This window comes from Notamacropus eugenii, chromosome 2, assembly GCF_028372415.1.
Source record: "Notamacropus eugenii isolate mMacEug1 chromosome 2, mMacEug1.pri_v2, whole genome shotgun sequence".
Classification (NCBI taxonomy): Eukaryota; Metazoa; Chordata; class Mammalia; order Diprotodontia; family Macropodidae; genus Notamacropus; species Notamacropus eugenii.
In genome coordinates, this window is record NC_092873.1 from 433,994,358 (window position 1) to 434,011,569 (window position 17,212).

The following is a 17,212-nucleotide window of genomic DNA, read 5'->3' on the forward strand; positions in this document are numbered from 1 at the left end:
TGCAGAGGTATGGCTAGACATCACAATTCAGTGGAAAAGATGTTTTTTCTTTTAATGGATTACAAATTCAGTATGCCTCAGTGGTGTATAACAGTAGTAAAGAAAGCTATTTTGATGTTGGGCTCCACTGAGATGGACAAGGGAGACTCCAGAACTAGGGTGATGATAGTCTATACACTTCCTTGGTCATAACCATATCTATATTGTGTTCAGTTCTGGTTTTCATGTTTTAGGAAAGACTCTTGGATGAACTAGATTGGGTATAGAAGAGTGGGAAGGGCTTCAAGTTCATGTCATTTGAAGATCACAGGAAGGCATTTGTCATTTTCCTTCTTTATCAACAGCCAATCTACTAGGTGTGAGGTGGTACTTTAGAATTGCTTTAATTTGCATTTCTTAATTAGTGATTTAGAACATTTTTTTCATGTGGACATCAATAGCTTGGATTTCTTCCTTTGAAAACCATTTATCAATTGGGGAGTGGCTCTTATTCTTATAAATTTCACTGCACTCCCTATATATCAGAGAAACTTGCTGCGAACATTTTGCACCCAATTTCCTGCTTCTTGTCTAATTTAGCTGCACTGACTTTGTGAAATTATTTTTTAGAATTTTATGTAATCAAAATTGTCCCTTTTACCTCCTGTGAACCTGTCTCTTGTTTGGTTATAGTTCTTTTGACTGGGGACATTCCTAATTGAGAAGACATGGCAAGGACTTGATAACTATTTCCATATATTTGAATAAGCCATAAAATCTGGAAGAGAGATTAATATTGTTCTGCTTAGCCCCAGAGGGAATAATTAGTAACAATGAGTGGAAAGCACAAAGATGCAAATTTAGTGTTTTGTGTTTTTTTTGCAAGGGGGAAAAAACACCAAACCTACTTGTGAATAATTCTAGAATTATCCAAAGGCAGAATGGGCTGCAGGAAGTGGGGTATTTCCCCTTCACTAGAGGTCTTCAAGCCAAAGCTGGATGACCCCTTGGAGAGGAGATCTTTGGTCAGGTAAGGGTTGGACTGGATGACCTCTGAGCTCTCATGACTATGTAACACCTTCTCTGCTTCTGGGTTCTTCCTTCCTCCTCCTCTCCCTCTAGACCTGCCACAATGACTTTCCTAAGGTGTGACCATCTCAATCACCTTGGCTTAAAAACATTCCGTGGTTATCACCCCTTGGATAAAAACTACAACGTCTTTTGCTTGGCTTATGAGGCTCCATAACCCAGTTTTAGCCTCCCTTGTTAGATTCATTTCACATCACCCTTACTTCCTTCTTAGGTGATATTCTGGCCAAACTGAACTCATTTCCCAAACTAAACATTCCGTTTACCACCTCTGGGTTTTTGCTTAATCAAACACCATTCCCCTCTCTTACCCCAAATCTTTCCCCCAGAATTCTCATCTACCAATGAGACAGCATTAGAGCAGTGGAAAGAACACTGGGTGTGGAGCCAGGAACTTTCAGTTCAGATTCTAGTCCTGCCATATGATAACCTTCATGACTTCAGGCAAATGATTCTTTAGGTCAAAATTTCCCAAACTATAAAAAGAAAGGGTTGGGCTGTGACCTCTAGCTTTGATCCTTCAAAGTTCAGTGAGAGTGTCACATCTCTTCAGTTATTCATATTCTCTCATCTCACAACCCTGTATTTATCTGTGTTCTTTTCTCCTGAGTAGAACGTTAAGTACCATGAAGGCAGGCATTATTTAATTTTTGTCCTTCTATACCCAGTACCTAGAAGATAGCTCTGTACATAGTAGAAATTTAATAAACATTTGTTCATAGACTATATGTAAAAAGAGAAGTGAATACCAGATAGATGGAGGAAAGCAAGGCATTATGGTATAATGGAAGGAGCATTGGGTTCTGGTGTCTTGAAGACCTGAGTTAAAATCCCAGCTCTGACACTTACGACCTGTATGACCTTGGGTAAATCATTTAGCCTGCCTGGGTGCCATTTTCCTCAGTTGTAAAACAAATAGATAGGTCTAAATGGTCTCTTAGGTCTTCTCTGACCCATCTTCCCTAATACCATAAGTTATTTGTGCTATTTCTCCCTTCCCCCATTAGACTGTAAGTTCATTGTAGTTCCCAACCCAATCCTTATTCATAATTGCTACCGAATGAATGGCCTTCACACAATGAGCAATGACCCAGACCTTGTTATTCCTCTCTTTCTAGTTTTCCAAACAATCACACCCACTTCAGACTTGGATGATTTATTTCTGGCCCTTTGCTTGGTTGCAATCACAATATATCAGGTCAAGGTGTCAGGGAACAAAAAATCAAACTTTCTATTAAAATAAAAAAAGATGACAATGCCGGCATAGACCCTGACACCTACCCACACTCTTCACACACTCACATACCTTTCCCCTTTCTTTGGAATCAACCTGCTAAAAAATCACCTCATCTTCTAGGGATCATTAGCTTCTTTTTGTACAAGATGAGTTAAATAGATTATCTATCTTTGCACTGAGTCACAGGAGACAGATGTTCACAGTACAGTTCAGGGAGGGAGGAGGTAAGGGGTAGCCCCCAGGTCCTCTCTCTGGGGAGAAGCAAGGAAGGAGAAACATGGCTCAAAGGGGCTGGTCCTTTGGTGGAGCAAGGAGTTGGTGATGGGAATTCAGGGATATGGAGGGTGGTTCTTAATACCTCATGTGGCACAGAGGTGGGATGATGAAGTATGTCCCTGGAATTAGGGGTGCAGAGAATAAAAGACTTGGACTGGGGAAATGGGGTGGGGGGGGGGGTAGTGCATCCCTGGCACAAAGTCTATCTACTTCTTCTAAAAAAAGTGTTCTAAGTTTAGGTTGCTCTTGGGGGGAAATAACTGGCCTTAGTGGCAGGGAGATGTTGGTAGGAAGAGGGCAGGACCTCTTCATAGAGACTATGTTAAGGACACCCTTCTCATTCCCATGACTGCTCCCTACCACTAGTCAGGTCCCCTGGGGCAGACATATACAATGAAGATGGTCAGGGGCTTAAACACAGCACCACACCCAGAGTTGGCTTGGTACTGTGGACAGGTAGAGCAATACCAGATATTGCAGAATAGAATGAGCTAATGAAGGGTGATGGCGCAGAAGGGACGCTGGCTCCAAAAGACACAGAGACCAGGATTAACCTGGTTTCTTCCAGGTTAATTCTTCCCCGTCAGCAGACGGTATGGGACAGGCAGGATCAGATACTCATATTCTGATGCTAAATATAGGTAGGGCTGTTGAGAAAGGAAGGTGAAAGATGGCCCACAGGGGACAAGAGCAGTGGAAGAAGACTTTCTGGAAACAATAAGCTCTCTACCACCCTTCAGTTTAAGGAGGTTCCATTCAAACTCACTGGGGCTGGAGTGGAGCAGGCAGGAAGAAACGGGCACCATCAGCCCAGTCTCTTACTATATTTGGTATTAGAGGGAGGTGCCATCCAGTGGAGGCCAATGGGCACTATACCTGGTCAGGGTAACAGGGCTACCAGAAAGGGGGGAAGCAAAAAGCCTTGGAGGCAGAGCTAATGCAGCCTGGTGGGGGGTAGGGATGGGGAGAGAAGGGATTTGGGGGTACCCAGGCACTGAAACCCTCCTGTCATGGCTGAGGGTACCAGCTCCCCCCGAGGCTGGAGAGAGAAGCTGGTGGAGGTTAGGGAACAAGGACCTTTGGCACAGAGACAAGTGCCCAGGATTTTAAGGTCCTGGGGAGATTAGGACATCCCTTTCTCTAACCGTAGGAGGATAAAAGAAAAAAAAACTGTCAGGGACTAAGGGAAGCTATTCCATGCCTCCCACAGAGGCTGGCAAGGCAGGTGCCAATGAGCCAGCAGGAGTGTGCATACAGTTGGCCCTGCCTGCGTCAGGGGTATCAGCCAAAGTTGGCCTGGTCAGAGAGGCCTTGTACAGCCCAGGACAGATGGAGAATAGAAGCCTGCCAGGGCTCCAGTCAGGACATTCCATCCTCCCCCAGCCTGAACACAGATGGAAGAATCCTGGCACATTCTTTCTTTTCTCTCTTCCTGGCCTGGCCTGCCAGGCTGGAGCTTGGGTCTCCCACCTTGAAGATGGCCTTACAAACCAGGGTGCTCAGGCTCCAGGGGCTGGGAAGAAGAAGCTTGGGGTGGAGCCAGGACTCAGCACCCCCAGGAAAGATTTTTTGGAAGGAAGGGGAGGGAACACACCAGGAGCCAACAGGGCTAATGGACTTTCCCCCCATCCTGCTGGGGCCCCCAGTTCTCTCTAGACCATTCTAGGGCCCCAACCCTAGCCCCGGACAATTGTGCTGGGCGTGTCTCATCACTCTCAAAGCCTGTGGTGTGGGGATAGGGACATCCAGCTCAGAAGATGCTTTGCCTTCGGTTTTTCCCACGACCTGCAAGACAGAACAGGGAGAGAAACAGAGGGTGAAATCAGCAAGGAACCTGGACTCAAGAAAATGAAAACTTATTCTCAAAATGAGACCCCAGGCCCTGGGATAAGGGGGACTGACAGCAAATTGGATCTTTGTTAGTGAAAGCAATTTAATGAAGGAGGAGGAGGGAAGATAATTTGCTCCAGGAACTACCCAAGGGCACTGACCTCTCTGGAGGGCTAAGGGGATCAAACTACCAAGTGAGCTTCTCCAGAGGGGCTCTAGTATGTTTACTGACAGAGAGTGTCTTACTGTATTCTTGTTAGACAGTATCAGATTGGGAGCCCTACCGGGTGAGGTTCACTCTGTTGGAAGAGGAGAGATCGATTTAGTGTCTAGCACAAAGAGAAATTGAGGAAAGGATGAACATGTGGAAAGAGAGGAAGGACTTTGGAAAGGAGATCAGAGAAACCAACCTACTTCCTTTTAACTTTAGACATGCTACTGTTTAGAAGACTCTGTGAATTGCCATTAGATGGATGGGGAATCTACATAGGGTGTACTCTTCCTCCAGACAGAGTATTCCCAGAGGACATATCATGGATCACAACTGCCTCCCCAGTGGGGAACAGAGCTGGAGGAGGAATGAGGAACATTACCTGAATGCTGGAAGGTTAGGCCCCGATAACCTGGATCCTTCTGGAGCTGAATTTCCTTCAGAGAGAAGATGGAGGCAGCTGTGGGATGACAAGAGATAGAAGAGAGATGGTGGAGGAACAAGAAGAGCTGGGGAGACAATTAGCATTTATACAGCACCTACTGTATGCCAGGCACTGCATAGAGTAATTGGCAAATATGATTTGAACTTCAAAACAACCCTGGTAGGTAGGTGCCATTATCATTCCCATTTTATCAGTGAAGAAACTGAAGCAAACAGAGATTAAGTGACTTGCCCAGGGCCACACAGCTAGTAAATGTCTGAGGCAGGATTTGAACTCAGGTCTTCCTGACTCCAGGACCAGAGTGCTCTGCACTATGGTGCCACTGAGCTAGCTACCTAGAGCATAGGTGATCAGTCTCACAAAACTGGCTAGACCAAAAAAACATCCCTAGCTCTGCTTCCAGTGGGCACCTAAGTCTCTTTCTACCTCTAGCCCTTCCTACATCAACTGGTTCTACACCTCACCCTTCACTCAACCAATCACCTTGTCAACAAGTGGTTACTAAGCACCTACTATGTTCTAGGAGCTACAGTAGGCACCTAAAGCTCCTTTAGGGAGCTTACAGCATGTACATAGTTCATTACTTAACAAATTGAGGACTAGAATTGCCTTTAGAGATCTGGTCTGACTCTTTCATTTTGCAAATGAGGAAAGTGAAGTTGATGGAGAGGAAGAGATGAGGGAATATCTGTGCTCACTGATAGAAGTATCCCAACACATTCCCCTCTTGCCTCATGTCCCAGCTTGGCCATCAGAAGAAGTCAAGGCTTCTGCATCCAAAACCTCCAAAATAAATATGTAATGTTCTCAGGCCATGGAAGAGCTCAAAAAGAATTTTGAAAATCAAGTAAGAGAGGTGGAGGAAAAATTGGGAAGAGAAATGAGAGTGACGCAAGAAAATCATGAAAAGCAAGTCAACAGCTTGTTAAAGGAGACCCAAAAAAATGCTGAAGAAATTAACACCTTTAAAAATAGACTAACCCAAATGGCAAAAGAGGCCCAAAAAGCCAATGAGGAGAAGAATGCTTTAAAGAGCAGAATTAGCCAAATGGAAAAGGAGGTTTTGAAGAAAATAGTTCTTTAAAAATTAGAATGGAGCAGATGGAAGCTAATGACTTTATGAGAAACCAAGAAATTACAAAACAAAACCAAAAGAATGAAAAAATAGAAGACAATGTGAAATCTCTCATTGGAAAAACAGGTGACCTGGAAAATAGATCCAGGAGACAATTTAAAAATTATGGGACTACCTGAAAGCCTTGATCAAAAAAAAGAACCTAACCATCATCTTTCATGAAATTATCAAGGAAAACTGCCCTGAGATTCTAGAACCAGAGGGTAAAATAAATATTGAAAGAATTCACCAATCACCTCCTGAAAGAGATCTGAATAGAAAAACTCCTAGGAATGTTGTAGCCAAATTGCAGAGTTCCTAGGTCAAAGAGAAAATATTGCAAGCAACCAGAAAGAAACAATTCAAGTATTGTGGAAATACAATCAGGATAACACAAGATCTAGTAGCTTCTACATTAAGGGATCGAAGGGCTTGGAATATGATATTCCTGAAGTCAAAGGAACTAGGATTAAAACCAAGAATCACCTTCCCAGCAAAACTGAGTATAATACTTCAGGGGAAAAATGGTCATTCAATGAAATAGAGAACTTTCAAGCATTCTTGATAAAAAGACCAGAGCTCAATAGAAAATTTGACTTTCAAACACAAGAATCAAGAGAGGCATGAAAAGGTATACAGGAAAGAGAAATCATAAGGGACTTACTAAAGTCGAACTGTTTACATTCCTACATGGAAAGATAATATCTGTAACTCTTGAAACTTTTCTCAGTGTTTGGGTAGTTGGAGGGATTATATACATATAATGTAATGTAAGTAATGTATAAGTAATTGTCAAATATCTGATTTGAACTTCAAAACAACCCTGGTAGGTAGGTGCCATTATCATTCCCATTTTATCAGTGAAGAAACTGAAGCAAACAGAAATTAAGTGACTTGCCCAGGGTCACACAGAAGGTACAGGATGAGTTGAATAGGAAGGGATGATATCTAAAAAAATAAAATTAAGGTGTGAGAGGAATATATTGGGAAAAGAAAGGGAGAAATAGAATGGGGCAAATTATCTCTCAAAAAAGAGTCAAGAAAAAGCTTTTCAATGGGGGGAGAAAAAGGGGAGGTGAGAGGGGAAAAGTGAAGCTTACTCTCATCACATTTGGCTTAAGGAGGGAATAACATGCTCATTCAATTTGGTATGAAAATCTATCTTACACTATAGGAAAGGAGGGAAGAAGGGGATAAGTGAGGAGAGGGGGATCATAGAAGGGAGGGCAAATGGGAGAAGGGAGTAATTAGAAGTAAACACTTTAGGGAAGGGACAAGATCAAAAGAGAGAATAGAATAAATGTAGGACAGGGTAGGATGAAGGGAAATATAGTTAGTTTTATACAGCATGACTATTATGGAAGTCTTTAGCAAAACTACACATGTATAGCCTATATTGAATTGCTTGCCTTCTCAGTGGGGATGGGTGGGGAAGGAGAAAGGGAGAGAAGTTGGAACTCAAAGTTTAAGGAATGAATGTTGAGAATTGTTTTTGCATATAACTGGGAAATAAGAAATATAGGTAATGGGGTACAGAAATCTATCTTGCCCTACAAAAAAAGAGAGAAGATGGGGATAAGGGAAGGGAGGGGTGTGATAGAAGGGAGAGCAGATTGGGGGAAAGGGTAATCAGAATGCATGGTGTTTCGGGATAGGGGAGAGGAGAGATGGGGAGAAAATTTGGAACTCAAAATCTTGTGGAAATGGACGTCGAAAACTAAAAATAAATAAATTTAAAAAAAAAGAAAGTGAAGGTTGAAGTCAAACACAACAAAGAATGACTACTTGGAAAAATATAAATAAATATGATGGGGAAGCTAGGTGGCATGCTGGCCTAGAGCATCAACCCTGAAGTCAAGAGGACCAGAGTTCAAAACCAGCCTCAGATACTTACTGCTTGTGTGACCCTAGGCAAGTCACTTAACTCTGACTGCCCCTCCCCCCACAAAAAACTCCACAGAAATATGGAAAAATTTATGTAGAAAAAATAGTAAATAAGGACACAAAACTGGTGAGCATGTACACCAGCTACAGAGAATGAAAAGAGATAAACTTTAAGGGAAAGGAAAGAGATAAGATAGGAGGAAGGACCTAAGTTGTTACAGATTTGTATGATTATAGTCATTTAAAAAAATTTCAAAGAGTTTCAAATGCAAGTTGTTTTTATTACTGTTCAAAGTTAAAGTCATAAAGAATAAAATTTAAAAATACACAGAGGGCGGATGTAGTGTAGGAACTAGAGAGCTGGGCTCAGATACAGGCAGACCCAGGGTCAGGTCTGACCTCTGACACGTAGTGGGTCCCTGGGCAAGCTGCTTAGCCCCCTAGTACCACCCTTCCCCACCCAGCCTCTTTGGCACCTCTGTAAGACACAGCTTCTCCAAGGATGCCCTTCAGAACTTTGGGTATCTGGCGATCCCAGCTAAAAGAAACTTTCCAGTTTTGCTTAATTACATTTTTCTCATTTAGCATGTGGAGGAGGGCAAGAGTCAAACTGACAAAACCAACCCAAACCGTCTACTGCACCTGCCCACTTATCTTAAGTGACCTAGAATTTACAAAGAACCGGACAAAAATGTCTGCCCTTGGTAAAAGGAACGTCTTGTCAACCAGACTCTCCCGTAATGTCGTCAATGCACAGAGGCTGCTTCCTTCGCTGGCAGGGAGAAGTGTTATTAGCATACACAAAAAGAAGTCTGAGACCCCCGAGGAGTGCAGGAATTCCCTTGGAACACCCAGGGCAGATTTTCCCAGACTTCACCTTCCCCACCCTTCTCCAGTCACATTCCTGCCCTTCCCAAAGTAAAACAAAGCAAACTGAAGAATTTGTAATTATGATGAAGGTTGACCCTGGAGAAAGGCTGAAAAATAGGCACTTTCCTCTCTTTCTTACAGAGATGAGGGTTTACAGGTATGGCATTTTGCATATACTGAAGTGCATTGGTTAGACATGTTGACCTGCATTTTTTTCTTTCTTTCTTTTGAAAAAAATATTTGTTTACAAAGGATGGATTGCTGGGGAAGAGAGAAGGAATTTTTTTTTGAAAGTGAATGCAATGTAAAAAACCAAAGGCATCAGTATCAGGGCTTAGGGGCAACGTCTGACATACAGCAGGCATTTAATAAACACTTGGGGATTAACTGATCATTAGAAATAGGGTAATTTTTTTTTTAAAGAGCAAGGACATCAGACAATGAGTCCATTCCTTATGTTTTACAATCAGAGAAATTGAGGCCCAGGAAAGGACAGTGACTTGCTGGAAGTCCCATAGTTAGTGACAGAATGAACTAAACTTTTGGCACTGTTTTTTCCATGATAACTTCCAGACTCCTGACATAGAGCCCTGTAGGTCCTTATAGAATCATGAATCTAGAGCCAGAAGGCCATTCAGTCTGACCCCTCTTAAAAAAAAAAAAAAACAGATGAGGAAATTGAGGCACAGAGCAGTTAAGTGACTTGCTTAGGGTCACACAGCTAGGAAGTATCAGAAACAGGATTTGGACCCAAGTCTTCCTAACTAAAAGTCCAGAATGCCATGCTAACATCTCTAGATCCACTTACTGTCAGGGAGTTGATGCACACGCTCTCCCAAGGCACCAAAGTAAGGGTGTCTCAGGGCTTCCTCTGCCGATATCCGGCTCTTGGCTTCATACTGAAAAACAAAGGGTCAGAGATATGAGATCCTGGAATGCTGGGAAGGATGGCAATTGGGGAGCAACAGTGAAAAAGGTGGAAAGATCTCAATGTGCCCAGAGGAAGGGAACAGATGAGATCAAATGTTTTCTGGGAAAGAATTCACCCCTAAGACGTAGACCACAGGATTGAAAGTGTGAAGGGACCTTAGAGATCATTCAGTTCAATGCCCTCATTTTATAGATAAGGAAGCCAAGTCCTGGAGCAGAAAAGGAGACTTGTCTAAGGCAGCAAGTGGTGGATCAGGTCCCTTGACTCCAAATTTAGAGCTCTTTCCACTACCCCACACAGACTCCCATAGGAGACAGATATACTGAATCCTGATGGTCCAAGAGGACAGGGAGGATATTTCATGGAATGAGGAGAATGAGACCCAGAGGAGCCAGTGTTTAAGGCCAGAGGCCCTGAGGCTCTCTGAAGTTTCAGGTTTGGCTTGCCTGCTACTTTTGGACCACAAAGTCAGGAGGCCACTCACCAGGAGGAGATTGGTAAGAAGGTCAATGCCATCTGTGTCCAACCTGTAACATGACAATGTCCAGAAGTTGAGGTGGGAAAGAGTGAGCTGACAGAAGCCCTGCCTGCCCACCAAATAGCCTCATAGCAGTGGAGAAGAATACAGGACCTAAGGTTCAAGCTACATCCATATCCACTTAGGTGCCAGGATCACAGATTCTGAGTAGGAGGGGACCTTAGAAGTCATTAAGTTCTATCCCCACTTGAGGGATGAACTCCCTCTACAACATATGGTTATTCAGTCTGAAGACATCCAATGATGGGGAGCTCACCACCTCAATTTTTAGCAGCTGACTTGCGACTTCTGTTAGGTTCTTTCTTATATTGAACATCTATCTGCCTCATCGACCAGTTGGCTCTGTACTCTGGCAGAAGCCTTCTTGTTTGATGAGGCTTATATATGCTGAGGGAGGATGAGGATATTTGGGTCTAATTTCCAGCTACAGCATAATAGTTTAACTGGACTCTGTTTCTACCTATCTCACAGGGTTGGTGTAATCTTCCTGCATTAGACTATAAGTCCTTGAGGGCAATGACTGTATTGTTTTCTTGTATTTCCATCCCCACTGCTTATCGTGCCCTTGGCACATAGGAAGCATGTAACAAATATGTTTCCTATTTATCTGTAAATCTATCATCTCATAGAAGGAAGGGTAGGGCTTGGGTTGGATGGGTACCTGGGAGCGTGGTTGATGAGTGGCTGGGGTTTGTACCGGGGAAAGTTGTAGCCTCGGAACTCAGGGAGGGACGTCACTCCTGGCCAGGTTTCTTCCGTGGGGGTCCCTAAAGAGAGGACATGGCATGGGGAATGGGAAAAGAGATGTGTGGGGACTGAGAACCACAGGGGACAGGACAGGACCAAGGCAGCCCAAGCAGAGGTAGACTAGAGGGTCAGAAGGTAGAAAATAGCTCTACGAAACCACCCAATCCTAGAGAGATCTTGCTGGTCTGAGAGGTGAGATCCCACAGAGATGATCCTCCTCTCTGCTTAGGGGGACTGAACCCTTCATGGAAGGTCTGGGCCGAAGTGAGCTCTGGTGATGGGAGGCAGCTAGCACGCAGGGCACTCACCAAGCAGGCGGAAGATAAGATGCAATTCTTCCTTGACAGTAGAGCCAGGGAAGATGGGTCTTCCAGTAGCCATCTCGTAGTGGATACAGCCCACACCCCTGGGGGGAACAGTTAGGGAGGGAGGTCACGCCTGATGGAGCCCACTTTTCTCCTCATAGAGGTCATCCTTTCTAAAATAAACCACACTGAACCAAGTGATTCCTGGCATTTTATTAAACATTTTATTAAAAATCTAGTCCGGCTCCCTTGTGCTCAATGCTTCGGGCAGGATGGGAGTGAGAAGTGAGGTAGAGAGTTTAGCTAAAACCCAGTTCCTACACCTGATGTTCATTATATGTGTGACTTCAGGCAAGTCATTTAATAACTCTTTGTCTAATTTACCCATCTGTAAAATGATGGCCTTGGACTAGAGAGCCTTTAAGATCCCTCCCAACTCTAAATCTGGGATCCTATTTCCTAAATCCGACCTGTAGTAAAAAAAAAAGAAAAGCCCTCAACATAATTTTTTTTACAGCCCCCTCACCATAGTGGCTGTTCTAAACCTATTCTCTTTTCAGACTTTCCATGGGTCCTCTTAACTCCACCTTATCACCACATGCTTCAGTGAAAAACTCCAGGCCATTCTCCCAGAGCCTCATCTTCTCCCCTTCTCCTCCTATCACATCTCTCTGACATCCATCACCCCCCACTTCCTCTTCCTTTACTCCAGTCTCTGATGAGGAGGTGACCCTTGCCAAGATCAACTCTTTTTCTGCACTGTCTCCTCCCTTCCAACCTTTTCCATCAAACCATTCTTTCTCTAATCTTTAATCTCTTCTTACCTACTGGGTTTCTTCCATGGTGACGACAAACAGACTCATCCTTAGGCCTTTCCTAAACTCTTCCAAGATCCTATCATGCCCTTCAGCTATCATCCTATATCTTTCCTCTCTTTTTCATCTAAATTCCTTGAAGAAGTCACCTACTCTTGTCACGTCTGTTTTCTCTTTCTCTCTCTTCTAGACTTTCTGCAACCTGGGTTCAGTCCTCATCCTTTAGATGAAGTTGCTCTGACTCAGTTACCTTAAATTGCCAGATCTAAAAGCCTCTTCTCAATCCCCATCCTGCTTGACCTCTCTGCAGCATCTGGTCACTGACTCCTCCTGGATGTTCTGTCCTCTTTGGGGTTTCATGACCCTGCCCTCTATTGGTTTTCCTCTGGCTTGAGTCTCTTTGTTAGTTCCTTTTGCTGGTTCTTCATCCGTGTCATTCTCATTAACTGTTGGGTATCCCTCGACGCTCTGTCCCAAGTCCTCCTCCCTTCTCTCCTTCTGTGCTCTCTCATTTGGTGATCCCATCAGCTCCCGCGGATTCAATTATGGCCTCTATGCAGATCATTCCTCCTGTATACCTACTTATTTAGCCCTAGTTTCCCTCCCAAGCTTCAGTCATTATCAATGGCTTATTACTAGTTGAGTGACCCTGGGCAAGTCACTTAACCTGATTTGCCTCAGTTTATCCATCTGTAAAATGAGCTGGAGAAGGAAATGGCAAATCACTCCAGTGTCTTTGCCAAGAAAACCCAAATAGGGTTATGAAGAGTCAGACACAACTGAAATAACAACAAAACTGCACATTTCCAACTAGCTATCCAATAGGAATTCAAGTCCAAAACAGTTCATCATCATTCTACTCAAATTCCTATTGCTTCCTAACGTTCCTATTTCTGTTAAGGCCACCACTATCTTCCTGGTCACCCAGGTTCATACCTCAGTGTTATCCTGGACTCCTCATTCTTACTCACTCCATATACAAAATCAGTTGCGAAATCTTGTCATTTCTGTCACCATAACAGACTTCTACAGATGTCCTTTTCTCTCTACTCACAGCCATCACCCCTAGGGGTGGGCCCTCCTCACCTTTCTCTTAGTGTCTCTTGATTAGTGTCCCTGCCTCAAGTCTCTTCCCACTCCAGTATATCCTCTATACAGCTGCCAAAATAATTTTGTAAAAAGTACAGGTCTGACTCCACTACCTTTTCTCCACCCTCCTCCTTCACCGTCCTACCAAATAAAATTCAATGGCTCCCTATTACCTCCAAGATCAAATACAAAACCCTGCGTTTGGCTTTTAAAGCTGCACATAACCCAGTCCCTCCTTACCTTTCCCATCTTCTTGCCCTTGTCTCCCCACTCCAGGCACTTTATGATTCTGCCATATTAGCTGCCCCTCACACACACTGCTCCACGTCTCACCTCGATGCTTTTTCCCTGGATGTCTCCCATGCTTTCCCTTCTCCCCTCTGCCTTGTAGACTCTCTGGTTTCCTTCAAGACTTCACTTAAATGCCACCTAATGCCATAAGCCTTCCCCTCCATCTGTTCTATGTTCTAATAGCTTATATGTGCTTATCATTCAAGTGTAGGTAAAATGTAAACTCCTGGAAGGCAGAAGCTGTTTTTGTCTTTGTATCCCCATGAGACCTGACACATAGTGAGTGCTTCTCAAATGCTTGCCGATAGACTCATTGAGGGCATAAGTGCATTAGGTGAGAGACAGAAGAACCTCGTAGTTAGAGTGCTTGACTTGAAATCAGGAAAGCCTTGAACTCAAACCCTGACTCTGCTTCTTATTATCTGGTAACCCCAGGGAAACCTTTTAACCCCACTGAGCCTTAATTTATTCATCTGTTAAAAAGGGAATTTAGATGGCCTTGTTGGCCCCTTCACGTTGATTCTTTAATCTGCGCTTGGACACATACTGACTGTGTGACCCTAAGCAAGTCATGTCTTCTAAATACTCCAGCATTCTCTAAGAACAGGGGAAGTTAGTGGAACAATGAGTCAGGATGACTGAGTTCAAAGCCAGCCTTGGACGCTTACTAGTTGCGTGACCCTGGGCAAGTCACTAAGCTTCTATCTGCCTTAGCTTCCTCATCTTTAAAATGGAGATAATAACAGCGCAGATTAAGGCTCGCCCTCCCAGACCTGGAAGGCCCCTTCCCCTTCTCCCCTCCTGCTCTCACTTACCACATATCGATGGGAGTAGAGTACTCCGTGGAGCCCAGCAGGACATCGGGGGGCCGGTACCAAAGGGTCACTACTTCATTGGAGTAGGTCTTGGTGGGCACTGACTTGGCCCGGGCCAGGCCTGGGGACAGAGGTGTAACTAAACTGTCTGTCTGACGGAGACACCCTCTGCTGTGCCTGAGTTTCCCACCCCCCATGCTGCCACATGGGGGAGGAGATGGGGCTGTATGTGCCCCTGACCCAGATCAAGGCCATGGGGGACCTGTCCCCTCACCCTGGCTGGCTCCTTGCCCTCACCGAAGTCTGCCAGTTTTAGCTCTCCCTTCTCATTGATGAGCAAATTCTGGGGCTTCAGGTCCCTGTGGAGGATCTTCCGTCGGTGGCAATAGGAAAGGCCCCGGAGCAGTTGGAACATAAAAACCTGAAGAGGGTGAAGGGAGTGGGAGGAGAGCATTATCAAAGTCCCAGGGAAAGTGAGTCATACAGTGTTCATGGATGGGCATGAAGAGAAGGGGGGAAAAAAACATAAGCCCCAGGAGAAACTGGCTGGCCTCCCATCTGCCCTCTGTCTAGAGTCCCTACTCTGGCCCTGGGGTCTTTTCTCCAGTGGTCAGAGCCAGGAAGAGGGGCTGTCTTTGGAAGCTGCAGCAGCAGCGATGTCAGAATGCGTGAAGGTGAGAAGAATGTGTGAAGGTGGGGTATTACCTTCCTCCTCCTTGCTGACATTTATATAAACACTTAAGGTTCACAAAGCACTATTTATATAATCTGATTTGAGCCTTTCAAGGGAACAGTGGAATAGACTGAGTGTTGGGTCTAGAGTCAGAAAGACCTGAGTTTGAATCCTGCTTCAGGCAGGTGACTTCTGGGCAAGTGATTTCACTTTGACCAGCCTCAGTTTTCTAACCTGTGAAATGGGAATAATAATTGAGCCTAGCTCCCAAGATCCTGGAGAGGACTGAATGAGACAGCATATGAAAAGGGCTTTGTCAGGCAGGCATCCAGCAATGGGTCCTTAAGTTCTAACTATGTGCCAGGAGACCTGCTAAGCTGTGCAAAATCTAGTGTCCTTTAATTGCTAGCTATTATGACTCTTATTGTTCGAACCTGACAAATTAAGCATTACAGCCATCATTCTCCTCATTTTGTGGATGAGGAAACAGAATGAGAAGAGTTGTGTGACTTGCCCAGGGTCCCACAGGTGGCAAGTGCAAGACTGCAAGAACCAGGTCTTACAGACTGCAAGTCCAGATCAGACCAGGATGGGGCAGAAGAGTGTCTGAGAGCATGGGTGGAAATGGACAAGGCAAGGCTGCTGCTAATGAAAGAGCAACGCTGCTGTAAAAAAACCAAAAAACCAAAAGCCCCAAACCAAACAATGCTAACTAAACACACCACAAACTATCCACCAAGCGCAGGGCGTCTCTTTCAGAGGAGTCCCCTTAGGAGGCTGCAGACTGATTTCAGAGTTCTGGCTCTCACTGCAATCTCTTTAGAAAATCCTTGGGACTCCTTTTCAGCATATGAATATATTCAGTAGTGGCTCATCTTTCTACTCTGAAGGAGGGTTGGTTTTTTTTCTCTCCCTCAAAAAAAAAAAAAAAAAAGAAAAAGTAAAAAAAATCATGCAGTGCTAGGTTGGGTGGTAATAACAAACGATAAGCATGCAAATGGCATCTACCGTATGGTAGGCACTGTGCTAAAGCTTGATAAATGCTTTATCTCATTTGATCCTCACAATAACTGGGGAGTTAGGTGCTATTATTATTCTATTTTATAGTTAAGGAAACTGAGGCAGAGGTTAGATAACTTACCCAAGGTCACACCGCTAGTGTTCAATATGAGCTTTTCCTGACTCCAGACTCAGCATGCTACAGACTGTACCACCCAACTTCCCCAAGACACCCAGGTACTGTGAGTAAGGGAAGTAATTTTACTGGGTGTCCAAAGTTTGGGTCCAAAATGGGCTACGATTACAAAGCAATGGATCGTTTTTTTCCTGTTCCGTTTTGTGTACATAAGAGCCTGGCGAGCACCTGGGGACAGAAAGACACCTGGGTTCAAATGTCTTTCTGACAACTATTAGCTGTGCGGTTGGGCCTCTCCTGGCTTCCATTTTTTCATGTGTAAAAGCAGCACCCTAACCCCTATATTACCTACACCTAGGATTGTTGCCAGGGTTAGAGAAGAAGAAGGCATACTAAGGACTCTGCAAAATCTTAAATGTTTGCTGATAAATGTTAGTTTCTATTATTAGTAGGTCAACTAGGTGGTGCAGGCCCTGGAATCAAGAAAACTCATCTTCCTGAGTTCCAATCTGGCTTAACACTTACTAGCTGTGTGACCTTGGACAAATCACTTAACCCTGCTTGCTTCTATTTCCTCATCTGTAAAATGAACTGGAGAAGGAAATGGCAGACCATTTCAGGATCTTTGCTGGGTCACAAAGAGTTGGATGTGACTCAACTGAACGATAATAACCATTATTCTGGGGCTCATAAGCAGCTCTCAGTACAAACAGTTGAAGCAACAAGAACAAAGTTGGAATGTGAGTAGAGTTTCTCTGATCAGATGGCTCTGATGGAGGACAATACTCATGTGGCTTTATAAGCTCTGGTATACTATAGTGTTTGTTGTACAGTCTGTCTTTAAAGGGAACAGCAGAATGAATTAAAGACCAAGGAACCATAGCATAGCCACAGTGACTACAATAACGGAAATGAAGCCAAAAGCTGGGTGATTGTCA

At 44.2% G+C, this 17,212-nt stretch overlaps 1 protein-coding gene and 1 long non-coding RNA gene across 4 annotated transcripts in view; one reads left to right on the forward strand and one right to left on the reverse strand.

Annotated features, from left to right (window-relative positions):
- LOC140529414 (uncharacterized) overlaps window positions 1-17,212 on the forward strand; it is a 52,949-nt gene that overhangs the window by 26,170 nt on the left and 9,567 nt on the right. The window lies entirely within an intron of this gene.
- Window positions 2,209-17,212, reverse strand: part of CDK18 (cyclin dependent kinase 18) — a 48,712-nt gene continuing 33,708 nt past the window's right edge. For all 3 annotated transcript variants that reach the window (XM_072648050.1, XM_072648051.1, XM_072648049.1), the window contains exons 9-16: window positions 14,764-14,887; window positions 14,467-14,587; window positions 11,460-11,557; window positions 11,066-11,171; window positions 10,351-10,393; window positions 9,744-9,834; window positions 5,005-5,082; window positions 2,209-4,366 (exon numbers count right to left, since the gene is read on the reverse strand). In XM_072648050.1, coding sequence (XP_072504151.1) covers window positions 4,332-4,366; window positions 5,005-5,082; window positions 9,744-9,834; window positions 10,351-10,393; window positions 11,066-11,171; window positions 11,460-11,557; window positions 14,467-14,587; window positions 14,764-14,887 — 696 coding nt within the window. In that variant the 3' untranslated portion in view covers window positions 2,209-4,331. The remainder of the gene's footprint in view (window positions 4,367-5,004; window positions 5,083-9,743; window positions 9,835-10,350; window positions 10,394-11,065; window positions 11,172-11,459; window positions 11,558-14,466; window positions 14,588-14,763; window positions 14,888-17,212) is intronic.